Source organism: Podarcis filfolensis (assembly GCF_964270895.1).
Source record: "Podarcis filfolensis genome assembly, chromosome: 9".
In the NCBI taxonomy this organism is placed as follows: domain Eukaryota; kingdom Metazoa; phylum Chordata; class Lepidosauria; order Squamata; family Lacertidae; genus Podarcis; species Podarcis filfolensis.
This window is the reverse complement of record NC_139610.1, coordinates 75,544,296-75,568,393: the sequence shown is the minus strand read 5'-3', so window position 1 is coordinate 75,568,393 and position 24,098 is coordinate 75,544,296. Positions and strand designations below refer to the sequence as shown.

The window sequence follows — 24,098 nt, the reverse complement described above, 5'->3', positions numbered from 1 at the left end:
TGCCAACCTAGCAGTTTGAAAGTACGTCAAAGTGCAAGTAGATAAATAGGTACCACTCCGGCGGGAAGGTAAACGGCATTTCTGTGCGCTGCTCTGGTTCACCAGAAGCGGCTTAGTCATGCTGGCCACATGACCTGGAAGCTGTATGCCGGCTCCCTCGGCCAGTAAAGCGAGATGAGCGCCGCAACCCCAGAGTCGGCCATGACTGGACCTAATGGTCAGGGGTCCCTTTGCCTTTATTCCATACCCTTCTACATTTATCTGATGAAGGAATACTTGAAAAAAATATGGTTCCGGAACTGGAATATTAATAGATAATGTGTAAAACGTGCAGGGGTAAGCAAGGAAATAATAAAAGAATCAATTGAATAGTTATTAAACGACAACAACACAACAAGATGGAAGAAGTAAAAAAAATATTGAGATCTCACATGGGTGAAGGGGAGTGGGGGGTATAGGGGAATTTATAAAAAATTCTAATATAATATTTCTAATTGCGTTGCATTTATATATAGCAAAGGGAAGTCTATAGCAATTAGGTATATTTTAATCTAGTCAACTATGTAATAGGCTTATGTTACAAAATGAATATGGATTTTGAATTTGATGTTTGTAATTCTTTTTCGGTTTTGGAATAAAGGTTTTTTTAAAAAGGGGGAAAAAGAAAAAGAAAATACGGCCGTCCCAACATTTATCCAGTTAAAATAAAGATGTTCTACTCCATACCCTCCTACATTTATCCAGTGAAAATAGGGCCACCCTAAGGGAAAGCGGGACATTATGGGATCAGATCAGAAACCAGGACAGCTTCTGTAAATCTGACTGTTCCTGGAAAATAGGGACACTAGAAGGGTCTTCATTGCAGGGCTCTGTAGCCATTATCTGCACACCACTACAATAAGGTGTGGGTTTTTGCATGCAAAAATTACTCCTGGCCTGACGTGTCCTGTGCCACAAAAGCCCACGAGGCCCCTGTGCGCTGTTGCATGGATGGGAGAAGTGGTATCAGCTGATGCACAGGTGCTGCTTGCAGGTGGGAGAAGCACACCTGAGCTCTGGGAAGAGGCTCCTTCATTCCCACAAGCTGCTGGTCAGGTTGTCTTCCACTGAACTCACAGAAACCCCCAGGCTGGACCATGATTTGATCAGGGGTGAAACCAGGCTGTACTGATTCATGTATTTATTTTATTAAGTTTATACAATGCTTGATTGTAAGAAAACCCCAAAGCAGTTTACAAAAAACTCACGTGGGGTCGTTGGCAAGGTTCAGAAAGAGGCAGACGTTCTCCATGGAGCCATTCTCCTCAAAGTCCGACTTGAAGAAGCGGGCAGTCTCCATGTTCACCTGCCAGCAAAGGAACAGAGACTGAGTTGTAGTTTGCAGCACAAACCAGATTGGTGAAGAAACAAAATAATAAAATAAAATAAAATAAAATCCTTCCAGTAGCACCTTAGAGACCAACTAAGTTTGTTATTGGTATGAGCTTTCGTGTGCATGCACACTTCTTCAGATACCTTCACACGAAAGGTCATACCAATAACAAACTTAGTTGGTCTCTAAGGTGCTACTGGAAGGAATTTTTTTTTAATTTTGTTTCGACTACGGCAGACCAACCCGGCTACCTACCTATAACCAGATTGGTGAAGGTTTTAGTCAAAGACAGCTAGAGCCAGGCATTCAGGCATTTAAAGACCTATTTCAAAAACCTACAAACCAACAAATTTGTAAGGATTTCCGACTGCCCAACTGGCCAACATTCCGGAACAGCTATGCAGATACAAATTGACATCCAAGATCAGTCAGAATAGCAGAGGACTGTGACCAAGACATTATCTGTCTTTAGATGGCAACAGCCCTTATATATATCATTTTGTTTCCAGGTCTTAGCAAAATTACAAACCCTTTTAGCCAGTCAGCAAATGTACGCTGGGTTGGCACAAATAAGTACGGTACTTCTGTGTTTAGCCAGAAAATAGGCTAGCTTTGTTTTCTTCCTTTAATATTGTCAAACAGCATTTTCAAATGGAAAGTTAAATGGAGAGTTGCTCTGGTCAGTCGTTGTGAGAACAGGGTGCTGGACTAGATGGGCCAGGGGCCTGATTCAGCAGGCAAATCTTAGGTCCTTAACAGCTGTATATAGCTTTCTCCAGGTGTGAAGTGTTCTTCTTGTGGGATGTGAAACACAAGAGCAGTCAAGTACAACATTCCTAGAGTGAACATGTTTACACATGGGGAGGAATGTTTGTCCAGCCAGCAGGTAAACGTCCTGTTTCCTTCTGGGCTGGGACAGACTTCCTCTGCATGTGACTAGAGGTGGGCGTGGCCTCACCTGTGCAGGTAACGACAAAAGCACAGGGCAGGGCAGCCATCTCTCTCTCTTTGTCTACATGCATCGAAGAAGCAACATCTGCTTAGCCAAAGATGCTCTCTTGGCCTCCAGCCAAGAGAAGACAAAGGGACTGTCTCCTTATGAGATAGTTTCCAGGTGTATGTTACTTTTCTAAGCTAAGTCTGCCTTCTGGGATCTGATTGTGAACAGAATGTGAGAAAACTCTTTTTATACTTTTGTAGAAGACTGTGTCGTGTCTTATCTTTTATGAGGGAATAAGGGGAAAAACCAGAACAGTTATTATAGAGGCTTTAGCGAGCCTGAGCAAACGCATCCGCTGTGAGTTTAAAAGGGGGAATGTTATTCTGCTAAATTGTGAACTTGTTAACACAAGTTGGAAAGGCTATAATCAAACAATATATCCTCTCCTGCATCCCTGAACATTCCCACACTTCTGAGTCTTATAAAATCACATCCACAAGAGCAGTTGACGAAAACCTCCCTCCAGCAAGATGTGACTAAATATCCTTAATAAAAATAGTAATAATTCCTTTTTGCCGCAGGTGGAGGGCAGAGCATAGCCATCACAATTAGCAGCCATCCATAGTCCTCTCTTCCTCCATGAATTTGCCTCATCCTCTTTCAGAGCCATCCAAGTTGCTGGCCATCCCTGCCTCCAGTGGCAGCGAGTTCCATAGTTTAAACTATGCACTGCAGGAGGAAGGACTTTCTTTTATCCCACCTGTCGATAAAGATGACCTGGGGACCAGCGTCAAAGGTGGGCTGCCAAAAGGAAGCGCTTGCAAGGACGCGGCTGTCCACTAGGGGGGAGCAAGATGCTGCCAATTAGCTCACCTGGCTGCCTGGGAGATGCTCAAAGCCTGAGGATGTGGCAGGGAAAAATGTCTTTTCCCAGAGGGAGGCCTCTTGCGCCACCAGCCCTGCTGCCTCGGCTCAGCATCCCTCCAGGAAATATTTCCTGACAAACTCTCCTTAGGGCCCCAGAGCCAACATGGGCCCCTGGGTTATGGTTACCAGATTTTTTTCCAATGAATCCGGGGACGCTTTTTTTTTTAAAGCTGTGTAGCAACAGGGAGTCAGTAGTGGGGATGGCGTTGTGCACAAGACACATCATATGGGGACTTCCAGAGAGGGAAAATGGCAGGTGCCACAGCAGTGAGCAGCTCCTGAAGCCAGCCAGAGCCAACTGAGCTACCAGGCTGGCTCCGGGCTGCTGAGGCTGCCACTGCCACGTTTCCCGGGGACAGATTTGTAAATCTGGGGACATTCCGGGGACAGAATTTGTCTGGGGTAAAGGTAAAGGTAAAGGGACCCCTGACCATTAGATCCAGTCGTGACCAACTCTGGGCTTGCGGCTCTCATCTCGCTTTATTGGCCGAGGGAGCCAGCGTACAGCTTCCAGGTTATGTGGCCAGCATGACTAAGCCGCTTCTGGTGAACCAGAGCAGCGCATGGAAATGCCGTTTACCTTCCCGCCGGAGCGGTACCTATTTATCTACTTGCACTTTGATGTGCTTTTGAACTGCTAGGTTGGCAGGAGTAGGGACCGAGCAACGGGAGCTCACCCCGTCGTGGGGATTCGAACCACCGACCTTCTGATCGGCAAGTCCTAGGCTCTGTGGTTTAACCCACAGCGCCACCTGTGTCCCGGCACAGATTTGCAAATCTGGAGACTGTCCCTGGGGACGTCTGGTAACCTACCCTGGGTAGGACAGATGGCTTTTGGGCCCCTTTTGAAATCTTTGGGTGTGTCACAAGCAAGTCTAAGAAATGCTGGTGGGGTTTTTGTTTTTTTGCATACTTCCTGGGCAGGGAAAACATTTTTTAAAAACCCCAGATGTGCTGGTAGGTTTCTGCGCACGTGGCTGGTCAGTACTCAATCTAGCTGTGTTTCCTGCATTGCAGAAGTTTGGATTAGAAGATCCATTGGGTTCCTTCCAGCTCCACAATTCTCTTGGTCCTGTGGTCCACAGGCATGCTTGGTGGGGAAGCTGGGAAGGGCCTACTTGGTAGCTGCTCCCAAATTTGGAACTCCCTCCCTAGAGAAGTTTGACTGGCTCCCTCCTTGTTCTTTCGCAAACAGGTGGAGACTTTCTTGTTCCAATAGGTGTCTGGCAACTGACTGTTTTTAAGAGCTTTGATGATCCCATTGCAATGATTTGCCTTTTTATAGACTTTATCTTTTTCCTATTATAAATTCTAAATAATAATAATAATAATAATAATAATAATAATAATAATAATAATGACCCGCCCATCTGGCTGGGTTGCCCCAGCTACTCTGGGTGACTTCCAACACATACAGAAATATAATAAATAAATTCTATAAATGTTTAATTGTTTTTTTAATGCTGGCTTCCCCTTCCCGGCCCCAATGTTGATTATTATTATTATTATTATTATTATTATTATTATTATTATTGAATTTATATACCGCCCTATATCTGGAGATCTCAGGGGGGTTCACAGAACAAAATCAAAATATTAAACCACAAAATATACAATCAAAACCAAAACCCAATAACCCCCTCAAAACCCCACCCCCCACATTTTAAAAGGGCATAGGATGTCAATCAAATCAACCAAAGTCCTGGTTAAAAAGGAACGTCTTTGTCTGGTGCCTAAAGGTGTTATGATGAAGGCACAAGGCAAACTTCCCTGGGGAGAGTTGTTTCTAGCTGTTTCTATTTTATCTGTACGCCTCCTTGAATCTCCGTTAGGTAAAAAGGCAGGGTTTTAATAAATATAGCAATGAAAATGAAGATATGATTCTTTGATTCTGCAATAGAGCCAACAAATTAGAAGGCAGGGACAAATGCAAAAAAGGAAGGCTCTTACATTACTGGCTGCCAAGGTTGCAGGTTTGATCCCCGGACGGGACAATTTCATATTCCTGCATTGCAGGCGGTTGGACTAGATGATTCTAAGGGTCTCTTGCGATTCTATGATTCTATGAGAGGGGAAAGATCCTAATGGCTCCTTGCGCGTAAATGCAAGGAGCACGGCCTACTCTGGTGCAACGTGAATGGAGAGAAAGCCGACCAACAGCTAAACGATGCTCAAACGGGAACAAAACTCACCCCCATGGCGGCAAAGACGATGGCAAAGTTGTCCTCGTGGTAATCCATGACATCTTTGGATTTCTTCACCAGCCCTGCTTGCCTGCAGATCTGGGCCGCGATCTGAGAGGGGAGGCGAAAGGAAGACAAGGCTACCGTCTCAAGGACAGAACAGAGGAGATGGCGCACTCTCCAACATTCCTCAGATGAAAATAAGGACGTCTCTCTCTCTCACACACCCACACCCCTGACCTTCCTCTCCCATTTCTTGCACACACCCCTCAATCAGCTGGTGAGTTTTTAACCCTCTGTCCCAGTTTCTGGGGTGTTTTGGACAAAACTATATGACCACTGCTCCATAGATAATTATTTCATATTGAATTGTCATTATTGTTCATGCGTATAGGTAAAGGTAAAGGGACCCCTGACCATTAGGTCCAGTCGTGACCGACTCTGGGGTTGCGGCGCTCATCTCACTTTATTGGCCGAGGGAGCCGGCATACAGCTTCCGGGTCATGTGGCCAGCATGACTAAGCCACTTCTGGCGAACCAGAGCTGTGCACGGAAATGCCCTTTACCTTCCCGCCGGAGTGGTACCTATTTATCTACTTGCACTTCATGCTTTTGAACTGCTAGGTTGGCAGGAGCAGGGACCGAGCAACTGGAGCTCACCCCGTCACAGGGATTCAAACCGCCGACCTTCTGATTGGCAAGTCCTAGGCTCTGTGGTTTAACCCACAGCGCCACCTGCGTTCCAGTTCATACGTATAATTTGTAATAATCTGAGTTATTGTAAGTTACCATGTATAGGCAGGTCATTGTTTCAATAATTCATTTGCAGTTTATGAAGCGTTTATGTATCCTTCTGCTGTGCTGAAGAAGAATTCCACAAAGCAGTGGATATATCCGGAATCAATGTTCACTACGTCTGTTTGCAGACCACTTCGGCAGCGTTGGACGTCATAAAACAAAGCTTTACGGCTTGTTTTCGTCAGATAATAATCTGACAAATTGCTTCTTTCAGAGACTTGCATAGTCTACAAAGACTTTCAGAGACTTATAAGACTTACGTCTATTTGGCTCTATATTTTCAAGAAAATCCATCGAGAGTGCACATTTTGTGACTTTCAGAGATTTATAAGATTTCTGTTTATTTGGTTTTTCATATTGTTCCATGTTCCGTATAGATTATATAAAGAGGTCATATTGATACTGCATTGTTGGACTTGGTCATCATGTTGCCTTGGATATTACTGTGTTTTGGACAAAGACATATGCATTCCTGCCGCAGGAGAATGAGGAGAGAGAGAACATTTTTTGTGCCATCTTGAGCTCCTTGGAGGAAAAATGTAGGCTGTGTGCCAAAAGCTGTGATTCTTACATTGCAGCGGGGCTGGACCCTTCACAGTCCTTCCCGCAACTCTGCAACTCTACGAAATAAATAAATGAAGGGCCTTTGCTGGCCTCTCAACCCACCTCCCTCCGTTACTCTCCTGTCAGGCGGCGGAGCGTCCAACACGCCAGGTCCTGAGTTTATCATATTCACTCTCGCCTGTCACTCCCGATTAGTCAGAGCAGTTTCCACCTGACTTCCTCCCTGAGTGTGTATCTGTGGCAAGGAAACTGGTCTGCTTATTCATTTATCTATTGGATATATACCCCACTTTTTCCTCCATGGGGCTGAAGATGGCATCTTGGTTTCCCCTCTTCCTCATTCAGTCCTCACAACAACCGTGAGAGGTAGGCTGGGCTGGGAGAGACAGAGACCCAGTGAGCTGCATGGCCAAGGATTCGAACCCTGGTCTCTCTCCCGGGCTACACACCTTGCCCCAGGTGCATTCACACGGAGATGAGCCTCAATGTTTCAACTAGGGCCACGGCCTTTCCAGTACTGGCCCCGACTTGGTGGAAAGCTCTGCCACAAGCGATCAGGGCCCTGCGGGACTTGACATCTTTCCGCAGGGCCTGCAAGACAGAGCTGTTCCACCTGACCTTTGGTTGGGGTTCAGTCTGACCCTTATGTTTCCCTCCCCTTATGGTTTTGATCTATGGGCTACTTTTAAGATGAGGCTGCATTTTAAATTGCATTTTAACCTGTATTTTAAATTGGTCCCCCCCCCCATTATGTTTTTACTGTAATTTTACTGTAATTTTACTGAGCCCAGCTCTGGCCGGGGAGAGCAGGGTATAAATAAAATTTATTATCATTATTATTGTTAAGTCCGTCAAAGGGCACTGTGGGGCAAAGCAGGCTGGCGTGTCAGCAGAGGCCCAGATTTTCAGCCAGGAAAGGGACAGGAGTGTGAACCAGGTCCAAGGTCCTTAAATTGATTTACAAAAAGCCCGGAGCAACATCTGTTAAGGGTGCCTCAGGGTCCACCTGAGCCCTTGTGTCCCAGATGAGATCACCTGCAGGCTGGTTTCCAAACAAGGAGAAGCTGAACCTTGAGCATCATGGGCCCAGTCCTGTGGAACTTTCTGCCACTGGAAATTCAGCAAGCAACTTCCATGCCAACTTTTAATTGCCTGCTGAGATATTGGTCCCAGAGAGCGTTAATTCTCTAGCGTGTGGCTCTTCGGTTTTAAAAACGAACGCGAGAATCCAGACAGAACAAATTCCGGATGGAGCAAAATGGGGGGGGGTTAGGATCCGGACCTCAGATGCATACGCTTACCTCATTGTGGGGGAGACCTGCGGCAGAGAAGATGGGGATCTTCTGACCCCTGGCAATGCTGTTCATGACATCGATGGGGGAGATCCCAGTCTGGATCATCTCTTCTGGGTAGATGCGCCCGTGCGGGTTGATGGGCTGGCCTGGGGGAAAACGAGGCAGGAGGAGGGAGGGGGTCATAGAATCGTAGAGTTGAAAGGGACCTCTGAGGGTCATCTAGTCCAACCCCCGCAATGTAGGAATCACCGAAGAATCGATGCTTTTGAATTATGGTGCTGGAGGAGACTCTGGAGAGTCCCATGGACTGCAAGAAGATCAAACACATCCATTCTTAAGGAAATCAGCCCTGAGTGGTCACTGGAAGGACAGATCGTGAAGCTAAGGCTCCAATACTTTGGCCACCTCATGAGAAGAGAAGACTCCCTGGAAAAGACCCTGATGTTGGGAAAGATGGAGGGCACAAGGAGAAGGGGATGACAGAGGACGAGATGGTGGGACAGTGTTCTCGAAGCTACCAGCATGAGTTTGACCAAACTGCGGGAGGCAGTGGAAGACAGGAGGGCCTGGCGTGCTCTGCTCCAGGGGTCACGAAGAGTCGGACACGACTAAACAACAACATACCAGGGACGTGGGCAGCACTGTGGTCTAAATCACAGAGCCTAGGGCTTGCCGATCAGAAGGTCGGTGGTTCGCATCCCTACGACGGGGTGAGCTCCCATTGCTCGGTCCCTGCTCCTGCCAACCTAGCAGTTCAAAAGCACATCGAAGTGCAAATAGATAAATAGGTACCGCTTCGGCGGGAAGATAAATGGCGTTTCCGTGCGCTGCTCTGGTTCGCCAGAAGCGGCTGAGTCATGCTGGCCACATGACCCGGAAGCTGTACGCCGGCTCCCTCGGCCAGTAAAGCGACATGAGTGCCGCAACCCCAGAGTCGGCCACGACTGGAGCTAACGGTCAGGGGTCCCTTTACCTTTTACCTATACCAGGGGTACTGAAACCCGCTTTCGTTGCCTGAACTGGGTCCCTCCCTAAGACCCTACTGATTTTGGCAGGTTGGCAAAAAAGGAGAGGGGGGAATAGAGGTGGGGAGACCCCAGCAGCCTGGGGAAGTACCGGTAGATAAATAAATGTGGGGGAACAGAAAAAACCACGGGGTTTTCTCTGCCTGGAAAAATTGAGTTCCTTACTTATGACCGTGACACTATGGGAGACCTGTTTAAGAGCAGAGGGAGGTCAGTGCTTTCACCGGTTCCCTTTGACAGCGTCTTTTTCGGAAGGGATGGGCCAAGCGAAATCCCTCCCCACCTGCACAGATCAGACTCAGGTCTCACCGTTAATGTCCAGGAAATCTTCTGCCATAACGGTTGGTCCTTTGTCGATGGGTTTGGCAGAACCGTTGAAGACTCGGCCTGGGGAGAGACACAGGTGTGAGAAGGAGGGCCTGGTGTGAGACACAACTGCAGGTATGCGCAGGAATCATCTTTGGACATCAATCACCCTAAGAGCACATGGAGAGGCTGCTGGATCTGGCCAATGGCCCATCTGGTCCAGCCTCCTGTTCTCACAGGGGCCAACCGGGTACCTGCGATAAGACTGTAAGCACAAGAGCATCTCTCTCCTTCTGTGGTTTCCAATAACCAGCATTCAGAAGCAATTACTGCCTCCAGCCATAGCTGTCAATGTTTCCCTTTTTTAAAGGGAAATTCCCTTATTCCGAATAGGATTCCTCGCAAGAAAAGGGAAAAGTTGACAGCTATGCCTCCAGCTGTGGGCAGCAGAGTAGAGCCATTCCATAGCCTTATCCAACAGGCTTTGGGGAATTGCCTCTTTTTACGGAAAGGGCTGGTGATGTGATGTTTTTGCTGCAATGATCGTCAGCTGTTGGTTAGAGGGTGGGGCTGACAAGGTTGCAGGTTTGATCCATATTCCTGCATTGCAGTGGGTTGGACTACATCATCCTCATCCTTCCAACTCTACGATTCTATGCTTTAATAGATATTTCATATGATCTTTCAATAGATCTTTCATATATGAGAACAGTCAACATGATTTTCTCACTGCACCAGGAGAAATGTCGAAAGCAGAGACATCCCTTGTGCATCGCCTTCATATATATATGAAGAATGGTCTATGCTACAATTCAACCCTAAACTGAAGACCCATATTGTTAGATCTGCACTTCTGAAGCCAAGCCCATATAGCTCTGTTAACCGATCTTTCAATTTTTCTTATAAACTTTTACGCACCCATTATCTATGCTTAATTAAATATTCTATGTACAGTGGTACCTCAGGTTACATACACTTTAGGTTACATACCCTTCAGGTTACAGACTCCGCTAATCCAGAAATAGTGCTTCAGGTTAAGAACTTTGCTTCAGGATGAGAACAGAAATCGTGCTCCAGAGGCACAGCGACAGCAGGAGGCCCCATTAGCTAAAGTGGTGCTTCAGGTTAAGAACAGTTTCAGGTTAAGAACGGACCTCCAGAACGAATTAAGTACTTAACCCGAGGTACCACTGTATATGTTTAAATCTATGTTTGGTTCTTGCTCCTATTTATTTAATAATAATTCATTTAGATTCATACTGTTATGCTATTTATTTAGATGTTTGCGTATGCTGGTCTATGACCATAATAAAGTACTTGACTATCTATCTATCTATCTGTCTATCTATCTATCATCTATCTATCTATCATCTATCCATCTATCTTTAATTCTATTAATCTTAAATTGTTTTTAATGTGCTTTTTCTCCTATGTTTCTGGTTGTTTCTATTTTATCTGCAGGATGCCTTCAGTAAAGGGGGAAAGGGGGGGAGACATAAATAAATAAATATAAACAGCTAAAAGAGGCTCCTGGGAGGTCAGAGGGACCTCGCTGGAACAACTCTTGGGTTGGGGCAACTGGCTAAAATGTTTTATAATGTACTAAAAGGTTCTAATTTTGATTCCTCTCTTTTGTATTTGTCAGATTGGGGTTGGTTAAATGTTTAGCTGGGGTTGGCGATTATTATAATTTGGGTATAACTGTAAATGGTTTATTAGTGTTGCTTTTGTTGTTATTGTTATTACTGGTTTCTATTGATTGATTGATTGGTTGGTTGGTTGGTTTGTTGCCTGTATAGGATATTCTGTTTTTTAATGTTTGATGTTTTGTTGTGTTTTTATATGTGTTGTAAGCCACCCAGAGTGACTGGGGCAACCCAGCCTGATGAACGGGATCAATAATAATCAATCAATCAATCAATCAATCAATCAATCAATCAGTGTGTGAGCTGATAGTCCTGTACAGGACTGTGCAGAAAGCAGCCAAGTTCTACCCCACCAGCAGAGGGTGCTGACTGCGTTTCAGAAGTGCCATGGTGGGGGTGGCACATCCTGGGCAGGATTGGCGCTGTGTGTGTGTGTGGCTTGTGCTTTTGCTGCACCTAATCCTCAGGTGCTGGAGGAGACTCTTGAGAGTCCCATGGACTGCAAGAAGATCCAACCTCTCCATTCTGAAGGAAATCAGCCCTGAGTGCTCATTGGAAGGACAGATCCTGAAGCTGAGGCTCCAAGACTTTGGCCACATCATGAGAAGAGAAGACTCCCTGGAAAAGACCCTGGTTTTGGGAAAGATGGAGGCACAAGGAGAAGGGGACAGCAGAGGATGAGATGGTTGGACAGTGTTCTCGAAGCTACCAGCATGAGTTTGACCAAACTGCGGGAGGCAGTAGAAGACAGGAGGGCCTGGCGTGCTCTGGTCCAGGGGATCATGAAGAGTCGGACACGACTAAATGACTCAACAACAACAAACCTCAGGAGCAGAGCGTGCAAAGGAGACTGAGAGGTATATGTGTGGAAGGAGTGTCAACTTGGCCCCACGACTGTGGGTGCCCGGGGCCATGGTGCCATGCAGCCTGCATGGCCCTGGCACCAAAATTTGTGGCCGGCCCCTCCATGGGGAATTTTGCGGGTGCTGGGGCACCCAGTGTAGCCTTATTGGAGTTCACCGATTGGGTCTGCGTTGCTCCGGGACAGGAGGAAGGAAGTCAAAATGACACCGAGGTTGGTTCAAAGAAAGAGTTTATTCTGCTCTCCGGATAGCAGAAGGCACCTGCGTGGTGAGTCCACAGTAAGTACAAAGAAACGACAGGTTTCATGCAGTTTATATATCCTCCAGGCACCCTCTCACTCCTCCCTTAGGAGCCCAACCACGTCGGTGTACGTACATAGGTTGACATCACATATGTTCCTGCTCTGGTACTCTCAACCATAAAAGGATCTTCCTTCCTGTACTTCTGACCATAAAAGGATATTCCTGTTCCTACTCCTATCTTGGAGCAAGAGGTCACTACTTCCGAGAACATGCTCTGGCGTTAGTCCCTGACTTGGGTCTCTGCATCATTTGTGGTCAGGACATAAGATATGTCTGTGTCTGTTCTACTGGTAAAGTCAAGGCCAGCCTTGCCGTCAAACTGATAAGGGAGAGAGCTGTGTTCTTGTTTTGCATTTGCTCAACGGCTAAAGTTTATGCATTTTAGCTAAGGAGAAATGGGGATTTTGGTGCAGTTTAAAAACTGCCTGCACAGTCAGTTTTGGGGTTTGGGAAACCCATTCCTTCGCCAGGGCCCCAGGGATTTGGCACCTATGGTGTGTGTCACTTCGAGCGGCTAAGCTGCAGGTCTTGCAAGCACAGGACACCAGCCTTGTTTTGCGGCTGCAGGTGCTTCGATTGAGCAAAGGTTTCCCTCTGCTCTTTCTCTCCTCCCTTATCCCCCCCTCTCTCTCTCTCTCTCTCTCTCCTTTTCTTTTTTGTGCTTCAGTGATGTGTGTCTAAGACAAATAGAATGCGTCGTGGTGAATACCAAGCTTACTGGCCTTTCATGGTCCTCTGGCTCCTTCCTCCCATTTCCATCCTGGCATTGATCTTCATTTGCTGTGACAAGGACAGTGCTTTTCTACCGTCCCTCTTAAAGGACCGGAAGAAAGTTGTTGCGTGTTGGGGGGGGGGAGTCGCTGGTGAGGGGGAGGCAGGGAGGGCGAATGCAGCTGTATTGATTCCTCCCCTGCGGTGGCCAATAGCCAATCTATAAAGAGGAGGTGGTCTGGCGGATGTTCAAGACGGATCTTTGGGCGAAAAGGTTAATTTGGCCACCTAAGGAAATCAGTCGGTGGGGGGCAGAGGAAGATGATGGAAGGTGGCTAACAGATTGAGGTTGAATCCTAACAAGACAGAAGTACTGTTTTTGGGGAACAGGAGGCGGGTGGATGTGGAGGACTCCCTGGTCCTGAATGGGGTAACTGTGCCCCTGAAGGACCAGGTGCGCAGCCTGGGAGTCATTTTGGACTCACAGCTGTCCATGGAGGCGCAGGTCAATTCTGTGTCCAGGGCAGCTGTCTACCAGCTCCATCTGGTACGCAGGATGAGACCCTTCCTGCCCGCGGACTGTCTCTCCTGAGTGGTGCATGCTCTGGTTATCTCCCGCTTGGACTACTGCCATGCGCTTTCCGTGGGGCTACCTTTGAAGGTGACCCGGAAACTGCAACTAATCCGGAATGCGGCAGCTAGAGTGGTGACTGGGAGCGGCCGCCAAGACCATATAACACCGGTCCTGAAATACCGACATTGGCTCCCAGTATGTTTCTGAGCAGCAGCAGAAGAAGAAGAGTTTGGATTTGATATCCCGCCTTTCACTCCCTTTAAGGAGTCTCAAAGCGGCTAACAATCTCCTTTCCCTTCCTCCCCCACAACAAACCCTCTGTGAGGTGAGTGGGGCTGAGAGACTTCAAAGAAGTGTGACTGGCCCAAGGTCACCCAGCAGCTGCATGTGGAGGAGCGGAGACGCGAACCCGGTTCCCCAGATTACGAGTCTACCACTCTTAACCACTACACCACACTGGCTCCATTCAAAGTGTTGGTGCTGACCTTGAAAGCCCAAAATGGCTTTAGCCCAGTATACCTGAAGGAGCGTCTCCACCCCCATCATTCAGTCCAGACACTGAGGTACAGCACCGAGGGCCTTCTGGCAGTTCCCACACTGTGAGAAGCGAGGTTACAGGGAACCAGGCAGAGGGCCTTCTCGGTGGGGGCGCCCGCCCTGTGGAACACCCTCCCATCAGATGTCAAGGAAATAAACAACTATCTGACTTTTAGAAGAGATCTGAAGGCAGCCCTGTTTAGGGAAGTTGTTACTGTTTGAGGTCCTGTTGTGCTTTTAATTCTGTTGTGAGCTGCCCAGAGTGGCTGGAGAGGCCCAGCCAGATGGGCAGGGTATAACTAATGAATTATTATCATTATTATTATTATAGGTGCCTGGAGAAGAGGAGGTTAAGGGGTGATATGATAGCCATGTTCAAATATATAAAAGGATGTCACATAGAGGAGGGAGAAAGGTTGTTTTCTGCTGCTCCAGAGAAGCGGACATGGAGCAATGGATCCAAACTACAAGAAAGAAGATTCCACCTAAACATTAGGAAGAACTTCCTGACAGTAAGAGCTGTTTGACAGTGGAATTTGCTGCCAAGGAGTGTGGTGGAGTCTCCTTCTTTGGAGGTCTTTAAGCAGAGGCTTGACAACCATATGTCAGGAGTGCTCTGATGGTGTTTCCTGCTTGGCAGGGGGTTGGACTCGATGGCCCTTGTGGTCTCTTCCAACTCTATGATTCTATGATTCTAAGATGCGGCCGTGTGCTGAAGCTCACCTTGACTCGGGTGCTCAGACCAGCCCCTGCTCTGCCCACCTGGACCAGGCGGCCTTTGCAGAATCAAGCCAAAGACCCACCTGGTCCAGGTGGGCTTGACCACCCAAGATCCTGCCCCCTTCTACCAAAAGGTATGTCCGGACAACCGTGGTTGGAGGGAGGTGGCAGCTTGGGAGTGGGACAGCCATGGCCCATTTTTGGCCCAGTAGCCTCTGGTCTCCTCCTGTTTTTAGCCATAAGGGCTGATAATACCCACTGGGTGACCCCTCCTCCATGGTACAATGGTAAGAGCAGAAGGTGTCAGGTTCGAATGCTGGTGTCTCCATGCTGGGTTGGGGACAGCTGCCCCACACCCTGGAGAGCTTCGCTGCAGAAAACACGCTGGCGATGTAGAACCCCGCAGCCAGCTGCAGTGAACCCTGGTGAGCCATGGGTTCAATCCTGCTGGGTGCTTTTTCTCAGGCTCTTCTTCCGCTCCTCATTTATTTATTTAGAGCTTTTGAACCCAGCTCTTGAGCCAAAAAGGCTCTCAGAGCATCCATACAATCTGAACACAGCAGTCCTTACCCTGCAGGCTTACAATCTGTTTTAAAAAATAGAATGGCACGCCATGCCACGACACACAAGGAAAGGGGCACTGGGATGGCAGAGGAAAACCAAAAGTCAGGCTCCAGTTTCTAAGCTGTTGTTCCGATAATGGGCAGCTGGCACAGTCCAGAGGCAAGGAGGTGCTTGATGCAGCTGGGCCTCCAGCAAAGGTGATGAAATTAGAAGGGGAAACTGATGAGATGGCTGCGCCTGAGGCCTGATGGAGCTAGCCTTTTCACAGTTCATTCATTCATTATATTTCTATGCCAATGTTCACTGACATAAGTCAGAATACAATATGGCTTACATACAATAAATTACATTAATAATAATAATAATAATAATAATAATAATAATAATTTTATTTTATTTATACCCCACCCTCCCCAACCAGAGCCAGGCTCAGGGCAGCTAACACCAATAAAATCACAGTTAAAACATAATTAGGGGGAGACGGGGGGGGGGGAGAAAAAAACAAGCAAACCCCAATTTAAAATACAGGTTAAAATGCAATTTAAAATGCAGCCTCGTTTTAAAGTAGCTGATAAATCAAGACCATAAGGGGAGGGAAACATGAGGGTCAGACCGAGTCCAAACCAAAGGCCAGATATAACAGAACATCACAACTGCAACATGAATCGTGTAAAACAATTACGAACCATCAGTAAAACTCACGCCTTCTATAAAACACTTTGCAAAATGGCTTAAAAAATAGGCTGAACCGCACAACTGCAAGAAAAGTCCTATTATGAACTTCACAAAGCGTTACAGCACTCATAATCCGCAAAACGGCATTGACAACGTTAGCCAAGCTAACAACCCACAGCAAACCCAGCCCTGCTGAATTCACGCTCCCTCTCTCTCCCTGCCGCCATGCCTCATAATCTTCCACTCGGTGCATCAAAAGACAGATCCATAGCACAGCAGAGCTCAGGATGGAGGGAGCTCAGCTTCCCAGTTCTCCCACTACTGGAATCCTCAGCTACACCCCAAGGAAGGAGACAGACCAGCCTAATCCCAGGGTCAGTGCCTAGGCCAGCATTTGCCAACCTGGTGCCCTCTTAATGTTTGGGACGACAACTCTAGGGTTGCCATACATCCGGAATTTCCCAGACATTACCGGGATTCGGCTGTTGGAAACAGTGTCTGGGTGGAAATCGCTGAAATGTTCAGGAAAATCTGGGTGTAGGCCAATCCATGTTGGAAGTGTAGATTTTGGCGAATTTACTTAAAAATAGATCCAAAAATTCTTTTTATTTTTTTTAGATTTTGCAAAAGTTCTGGGCAAAACTTTAAAAAGCTCCACAGCTTTGGCAACCCCAAACAACTTTTGGGTCTGGATTTTCACTTTTTGAAATATGGCAATCCTAGACAACTCCCAAGCCATCAATGCTTATCTGAAATTCCTGTATTGCAGGGGGTTGGACTAGATGACCCTTGGGTCCCTTCTGGCTCTACAATTCTATGATTCTAACTCCCTTCATCACCCCCCATCAAGCATTGCTGGAGTGAACCCCCAGATGACTCCTGGGGGGCAGAGAGGGGCAGCTGTTTCCCAAATTAATAAAAATCAATAAAACACATTGCAGGCTTGATTATTGTAACTCGCTCTACGCGGGGCTGCCCTTGAAGCTGATCCAGAAACTCCAGCGGGTGCATAATGCCGCGGCGAGGCTCCTTATGGGGTTCTTGCCGTGGGATCACATTCATCCAGTGCTTTACCAACTGCACTGGCTCCCGGTGGAGTACAGGGTCAGGTTGAAGGTGCTGGTTTTGACCTTTAAAGCCCTATGCGTCCTAGGACCCATGTACCTACGGGACCGCCTCTTTTGGTATGCCCCGCGGAGGACCTTAAGGTCCACAAATGACAACACCTTGGAGGTCCCAAGTCCCAAGGTGGTTAGATTGGTCTCCACTAGGTCCAGGGCCTTTTCGGTACTGGCCCCGACACTCTGTTACAAGAGACTAGGGCCCTGCGGGACTTGACATCTTTCCGCAGGGCCTGCAAGACAGAGCTGTTCCGCCTGGCCTTTGGTTTGGACTTAGTCTGACCCTTCTGTTTCCCTCCCCTTATGTTCTTGATCTATGGGCTACTTTTAAAATGAGGCTGCATTTTAAATTGCATTTTAACCTGTATTTTAAATTGGTTCCCCGCCCCCCTATTATGTTTTTACTGTAATTTTACTGGTGTTAGCTGCTCTGAGCCTGGCTCTGGCCGGGAAGGATGGAGTATAAGTAATAATAATAATAATAATAATAATAATAATAATAATAATAATAAAACAAAACAATAAAATAAAATAAAATAAAAACTGAGGTTCTGCCCCCCCAACAAAAATTCTGGCTATGCCCATGGCTCCTTGGCTCAGAGCCAGCTCCTGTCTCCCACTCCGGCACCCGAAAGCCTCTCCCTGCTTCAACTCCTTCGATGGCAGCCAGGGCCATCTCCCGCTGCCCTTTGGCCTTTTCCTCCTCTTTCCTTTGTTCCTGCAGCCTCTGGCGGCCTTTTCGCTCCCCCGACGGGATTAGCTCACACTTCACTTTGCAGCTGTAGCAACGCATTACCCGAGACGGATTCCTCCTCCTCCCCGATTCCCCCGTTTTTTACGTACCAAGCATGTCCTCGGAAACAGGTGTGCGGAGAATGTCCCCCGTGAACTCGCAGGACGTCTTCCTCGCATCGATCCCAGATGTTCCTTCGAACACCTGCAAGGCAAGCGCCCCAGAGGGCAAGGACCCAATTACGGGCAATTAGGGAGGATTAACGGCAAATGAGGCCAGGCAGGTCCAGATGGGAAGGGAGCAGGGAGAGGGGGCTGCGGTTTGCGCTGGGCGATCTGCGTTTGGAGGAATTTTCACCAGCAAGATGAAAACGAAGCGTCTTGCTTCTTTCGCTCCTCCCCAGAGACTTTGGCTCTCTGGGTCTCAGTCTCCCATTTAAGCCAAAGAACATAAAAACAGCCAGTGGATCGTCCAGTCCAGCAGCCTGTTTTCACAGTGCCCAAACTCTAGGGTTGTTATATTTTGAAGAGCAAAAGAGGACACATTTGCCGACTTTTACTTACAGAGCCTTGGGCTTGCTGATCAGAAGGTCGGCGGTTCGAATCCCCGTGACGGGGTGAGCTCCTGTTGCTCAGTCCCTGCTCCTGCCAACCTAGCAGTTTGAAAGCACGTCAAGTGCAAGTAGATAAATAGGTACCGCTCCAGCGGGAAGGTAAATGGCATTTCTGTGCGCTGCTCTGGTTCTCCAGAAGCGGCTTAGTCATGCTGGCCACATGCTGTACGCCGGCTCCCTTGGCCAGTAAAGCGAGATGAGCGCCGCAACCCCAGAGTCGTCCACGGCTGCACCTAATGGTCAGGGGTCCCTTTACCTTTACCTTTACTTATAACTATGGATCGCTGTGAGGACTCTCCTCATAAAAAGGAGGGTGTGTCCTGGAAAAGGAGGACATATGGCAACCCTACCAAACTCCCCATAGAACCTAGGAATCTCATTATTGGCACAAAAATGGAAGCAAGAAGAATTACTGTCGAAAGAAGAATGGCAGATGAAATTGATGGACTATTCAGAACTATATAAATTAACAGGAAGGATTCAAAACCTGCGGGATCAGAGATTCTTAGAAGACTGGAGTAAATATACGAACTATTCGAAAAGTAATTGTAATGAACAGATTACGCTAGTAGGACTAGCAAGGAGTTTTGTAAGGAGGATTATTTGAAATATTGCAAGAAAGATTATGAGGAGAATTATTAGTTAATGATAATTAAGAGTAATAGAGAAATTAAGAAACGCAGAGTAAGTGATAAGAACGAAAAATCATCAGAGGTGTTGATGGAAGTCTAAAACATTGTATAAGATAAGAAGGTATGTTATATGATTGTTGGAAATGATATGTTAAAAACCCCCAATAAAAATGTGTTTGTGTGTGTACATATATATATATATATATATATATATAACTATAACCTAGGAATCTCAATAGAACTGGAACTGAAGGAGAGTTTGCCGGATCCGGCCAATGGGTCCCAACAACTCCAGCGTCCTGTTCTCACAGTGGCCAACCCCATTCCCTGACGTCTCGAAAGACAATGGAGTTTGCCTCCAGGGGTGAAGTGAAATCACTGTGCTAGCAGCACCAAAGTGGCTTCATGAACACAAGGGTAAATAATATCAGGGCTGCAGCAATGTCTGAGTGTTTTACCAGACACAGGAGGGCAGTTAGAGGCATAATGAATAGAGACACCTTCCAAGAAACAGGGGCCCCTTTCTTTCACTATGTCCACAGCCCAACTCAAGACCTTGTTATACCAGCTACAATCGTACCTCGGGTTACAGACGCTTCAGGTTGCGCGTTTTCGGGTTGCACATCTCGCCGAACCCGGAGGTACCGGAACGGGTTACTTCTGGGTTTCGGCGCTCGCGCGTGTGCAGAAGCACTAGATTGCGCTTTGCGCATGCGCAGAAGCGCTGAATCGCGACCCATGTGTGCACAGACGTGGCGCTGTGGGTTGCGAACGTGCCTCCCACACAGATCACGTTCGCAACCTGAGCGTCCACTGTACTCAATATTCTCCATGGAGAGGTTACATTAATGCTGAATGTGTTAGTTTAGACCTAGAGTCAATGGATAAAGCAAACAACATTAGGTGCACTGCTGCCTAAGTGTTTGACGGTTCTTGCATTTGTTTAAAAACAAAGAAAAATTTGGAAGGGGGGGAAAAGGAAAACAAGTGTTAATTGGACCTTTGGCTCTCTATATTGACACCCCTTTCCCTGATGCTTGGAGCACCCAGCAGAATCTGAAAATGAGCAGATAAGGAAGAACAGCTCAGGTATTCTCCAGATGGGCGTTTGGTTGCAGGAGGCGTATTCTGTTATGGACACAGCAGTCCTGTGGGGGATTCATTCCATACCCCTCAACCGTCCCAATTTGAGCAGGGCATCCCGGAATTACAAGAGCCATCCTGGCTTCTGATTGGATCCCGGAATGTCCTGTTTTTTGGCTCGGCACTCTGGTGATGCGAGTCAGCTGGCTTGTGCCAGAGTACCGGATGGAAAATTGAGTGTCCTGATTTTGATCAGCAGGATGTTGGAGGGCATGTGCCTCTCATTTGGCTGTTCTTTGTGATGCCTCCTCAACACTATAGTGCGATTGCTGTTACTGCCTCACCACAAAAGTGGGCAACTGCCTCCCCTCTGCTAAACACTTGTGGTTTGGAAAGTTATTCATTTATTTAATAATAATAATAATAATAATAATAATAATAATAATAATACTTTATTTGTACCCCACCCATCCGACTGGGCTGCCACAGCCACTCTGGGTAGCTTCCACCATATTTAAAAACATAGTAAAACATTAAGTATTAAAAAGCTTCACTATACAGGGCTGCCTTCAGATGTCTCCTAAAAGATATATAATTGCTCATCTGCTTGACATCTGATGGGAGGGCGTTCCACAGGGTGGGCGCCACCACCGAGAAGACCCTCTGCTTGGTTCCCTGTAACTTGGCTTCTCTCAGCGAGGGAACTGCCAGAAGGCCCTCACTGCTGGATCTCAGTTTCCGAGCTGAACGATGGGGGTGGAGACGCCCCTTCAGGTATGTTTTATTTATAAAATGTATATATGCCTTTCATCTGAAGATTGTGGGGAATCGCCCAAGCAGGACCAGAGCACAGCAGCAGCAACTCTCCTCAGTTGTGGTTTGCAGCAACTGGCATTCAGAAGCACTGATGCCTCCAAGAGTGGAGGGAGGACAAAGGACAAAGGGCCCCTGGTCCTGAATGGGGTAACTGTGCCCCTGAAGGACCGGTGCGCAGCCTGGGAGTCATTCTGGACTCACAGCTGTCCATGGAGGTGCAGGTCAATTCTGTATCCAGGGCAGCTGTCTACCAGCTCCACCTGGTACGCAGGATGAGACCCTCCCTGCCCGTAGACAGTCTCGCCGTGGTTAGGAGGGAAAAGCACCTTGTTCTAATTCATAGCTGCCAACTTTTCGCTTTTCTTGCGAGGAATCCTATTCGGAATAAGGGTTGTTGTTGTTTAGTCGTGTCCGACTCTTCGTGACCCCCTGGACCAGAGCACGCCAGGCACTCCTGTCTTCCACCGCCTCCCACAGTTTGGTCAAACTCATCCTAGTAGCTTCGAGAACACTGTCCAACCATCTCATCTTCTGCCGTCCCCTTCTCCTTCTGCCCTCCATCTTTCCCAACATCAGGGTCTTTTCTAGGGTGTCTTCTCATTTCAGGAGGTGGCCAAAGTCTTGGAGCCTCAGCTTCAGGATCTGTCCTTCCAGTGAACACTCAGGGCTGATTTCCTTCAGAATGGAGAGGTTTGATCTTCTTGCAGTCCGTGGGACTCTCAAGAGTCTCCTCCAGCACCAGAATTCAAAAGCATCCATTCTTCGGTGATCAGCCTTCTTTATGGTCCAGCTCTCACTTCCATACATCACTACTGGGATAACCAGAGCTTTAACTATACGGACCTTTGTTGGCAAGGTGATGTCTCTGCTTTTTAAGATGCTGTCTAGGTTTGTCATTGCTTTTCTCCCAAGAAGCAGGCATCTTTTAAGGGAATTTCCCTTAAAAAAGAGGAAACGTTGACAGCTATGTTCTAATTGGGTCCAGCGTGCCTCCCCCTCCCCTATCCATTCCGAAGGGACCCCCGAAAGGCTCCCTTTGATCGGAATAATATTTGACACCGTTTGAAGGCAGTGACCTCCGGACCGCCGCTTTAATTAGATCCGTGTGGCCCCTTGCGAAAGAATGTTCACACGTCGGCCAGCTGTTGCGGCAGGGCGGGATGGGGGGCTGGGAAGGGTGGAATAAGCCCCCCACCCCAGCTCCGTGTATATCAGGCTTTCCCTAAGCGGCTTCTGCCAAAGGCCGGGCAGGGGGTGCCGGAGAGGCTGACTCCCTAATAGGATTAGTAGGGCCCTGCAGAGGTCTCCGTGGCATTAGAGGGCTGAAGTCTGGCCGCTCGCCAGCAGAGGTCCCCCGCAGGTCAACCGCGAGGGTCCCTCGCCTCCACAGGGCTACTAGGCTCAAGGCGTTGCTCATCAGAGCAGGGCAGGCGGGAAAGGGCATTCTGCGCGATCCCAGAGGGCGAGGAAAGGTCAGGGGGCTTGGAGAGGCGAGCATCCCTGGGGAGGCACCTGCTTCTCCGCACGGAGGGGGAAACTGTGCAGCCCCCTCCCAGCAGATAGAAGAAGACCCTTGCTAAGCCGAAGTCCCAGCCAGCCACTCACCCCCAGATCCAAGGCACGGGGGCTGCGCTTAGAGAGGGTCCGCTCCTTTCATGATCTGGTCCTCTGGATAGAGCTGCTGTGAGGTCACGGAATGCGGACAAACATTCTGGGTGCTGGTGAGGGAAAGGTCTGTCCTCGTACACTGACGCTGTGGAAGGACAATGTGGCTGGAAGAAAACCTGCAGGGTTGAGATTGACAACTTTTCTTTCTTTCTTTCTTTCTTTCTTTCTTTCTTTCTTTCCCGGGCGCCACTGCCTTTAACAACAGCCAGATGGTGGAGCGAATTTAGCAAGGAGAGCTGTTGTCTCCAAGTGAGGTCTAGCTAGCTTCATCAGCCAAGTCTCCACAGGTCGGGCTTCTGTTAGAGGCATGGCAGCACTGCTGGCGAAATAGTTGGCAACCCTCTCAGGAATAGGAGGGGATGCGCTTGTGAGGGACGGGCACAGGCTGGAAGATTGGGGTAAGAAAGGGAAAGACGGGTGGAGCTGAGGCAGCCGAATGAGAGGTACAAATGACTAGGAGAAAAGCAACCTATAATAATAATAATAATAATAATAATAATAATAATAATAATAATAATAATTTATACCCCGCCCATCTAACTGAGTTGCCCCTGCCACTCTGGGCAGGTCCCAATTGAGTGTTAAAAACAATACAGCAATAAATATTAAAAACTTCCCTAAAGAGGGCTGCCTTCAGATGTCTTTTAAAAATAAGGTAGCTGCTTATTTCCTTGACATCTGATGGGAGAGCGTTTCACAGGGCAGGCACCACCACCGAGAAGGCCCTCTGCCTGGTTCCCTGTAACCTCACTTCTCGCAATGAGGGAACTGCCAGAAGACGAGAAACTTATTTTTTTAAAAAAGTGGTTGTTGTTTTTTGAAATCTCCCCAGTGCCCCAGTTCAAAAGTCGCCCCACACACCCTGGGCCATGTTCCGCTGTCCTGTGTGCGCGCCTCTGCGGACAGACTTGGCTTCCCTTACAAAGGGCCCGCCCACTTTTCCCTCTGGCCCCGCCCACCATGGCTATGTGGCCCCTGGAAGGCTACCCTGAAAGGGATATGGCCCGAAATCTTCCTCACCCACCAACATCCTTTCTGGCTTCCTGCTTTCTCTATCTGCGCTAGAGCTTTGACTCCCAGAGATTTGACTCCCAGAGATCTCAGCCTTCGATTTGCTTCTCTGAGTCTCAAGTCAGTTTCCCTCTAGCGCATTATGTATTTATGGCCCTTGTACTTCCAGGTCTTCCTTACCTGCCCAGGTGTCTCAGCCTTGACTTTTGGCTTGCAGTTCAAGAACAACATGAAGTGTCAGCTTCTCTTTGCTGCAGAGACGTCTTAAGGACAGAACGAACCGCATTCCGAAAAGGCAAAGGGCGAAGGCTGCTGCCCTGTCTGCTTTTACTCGGGAGTAAGGAAGGGGAAGAATTCTGTCCCAAAGGAAAACAGAAAACTGCTGCCATTTGGATGGACAGCATTCAAAATTCTGGCA

The 24,098-nt window shown here is 47.8% G+C and overlaps 1 protein-coding gene across 1 annotated transcript in view; it reads right to left on the bottom strand.

Moving 5' to 3' along the window:
- The window catches only part of ATP6V1B1 (ATPase H+ transporting V1 subunit B1), a 76,052-nt gene that overhangs the window by 10,964 nt on the left and 40,990 nt on the right, over positions 1-24,098 (bottom strand). Inside the window, exons 4-8 of the mRNA XM_083571479.1 lie at positions 17,968-18,061; positions 9,414-9,491; positions 8,086-8,225; positions 5,432-5,533; positions 1,248-1,345 (exon numbers count right to left, since the gene is read on the bottom strand). Coding sequence (XP_083427605.1) covers positions 1,248-1,345; positions 5,432-5,533; positions 8,086-8,225; positions 9,414-9,491; positions 17,968-18,061 — 512 coding nt within the window. The remainder of the gene's footprint in view (positions 1-1,247; positions 1,346-5,431; positions 5,534-8,085; positions 8,226-9,413; positions 9,492-17,967; positions 18,062-24,098) is intronic.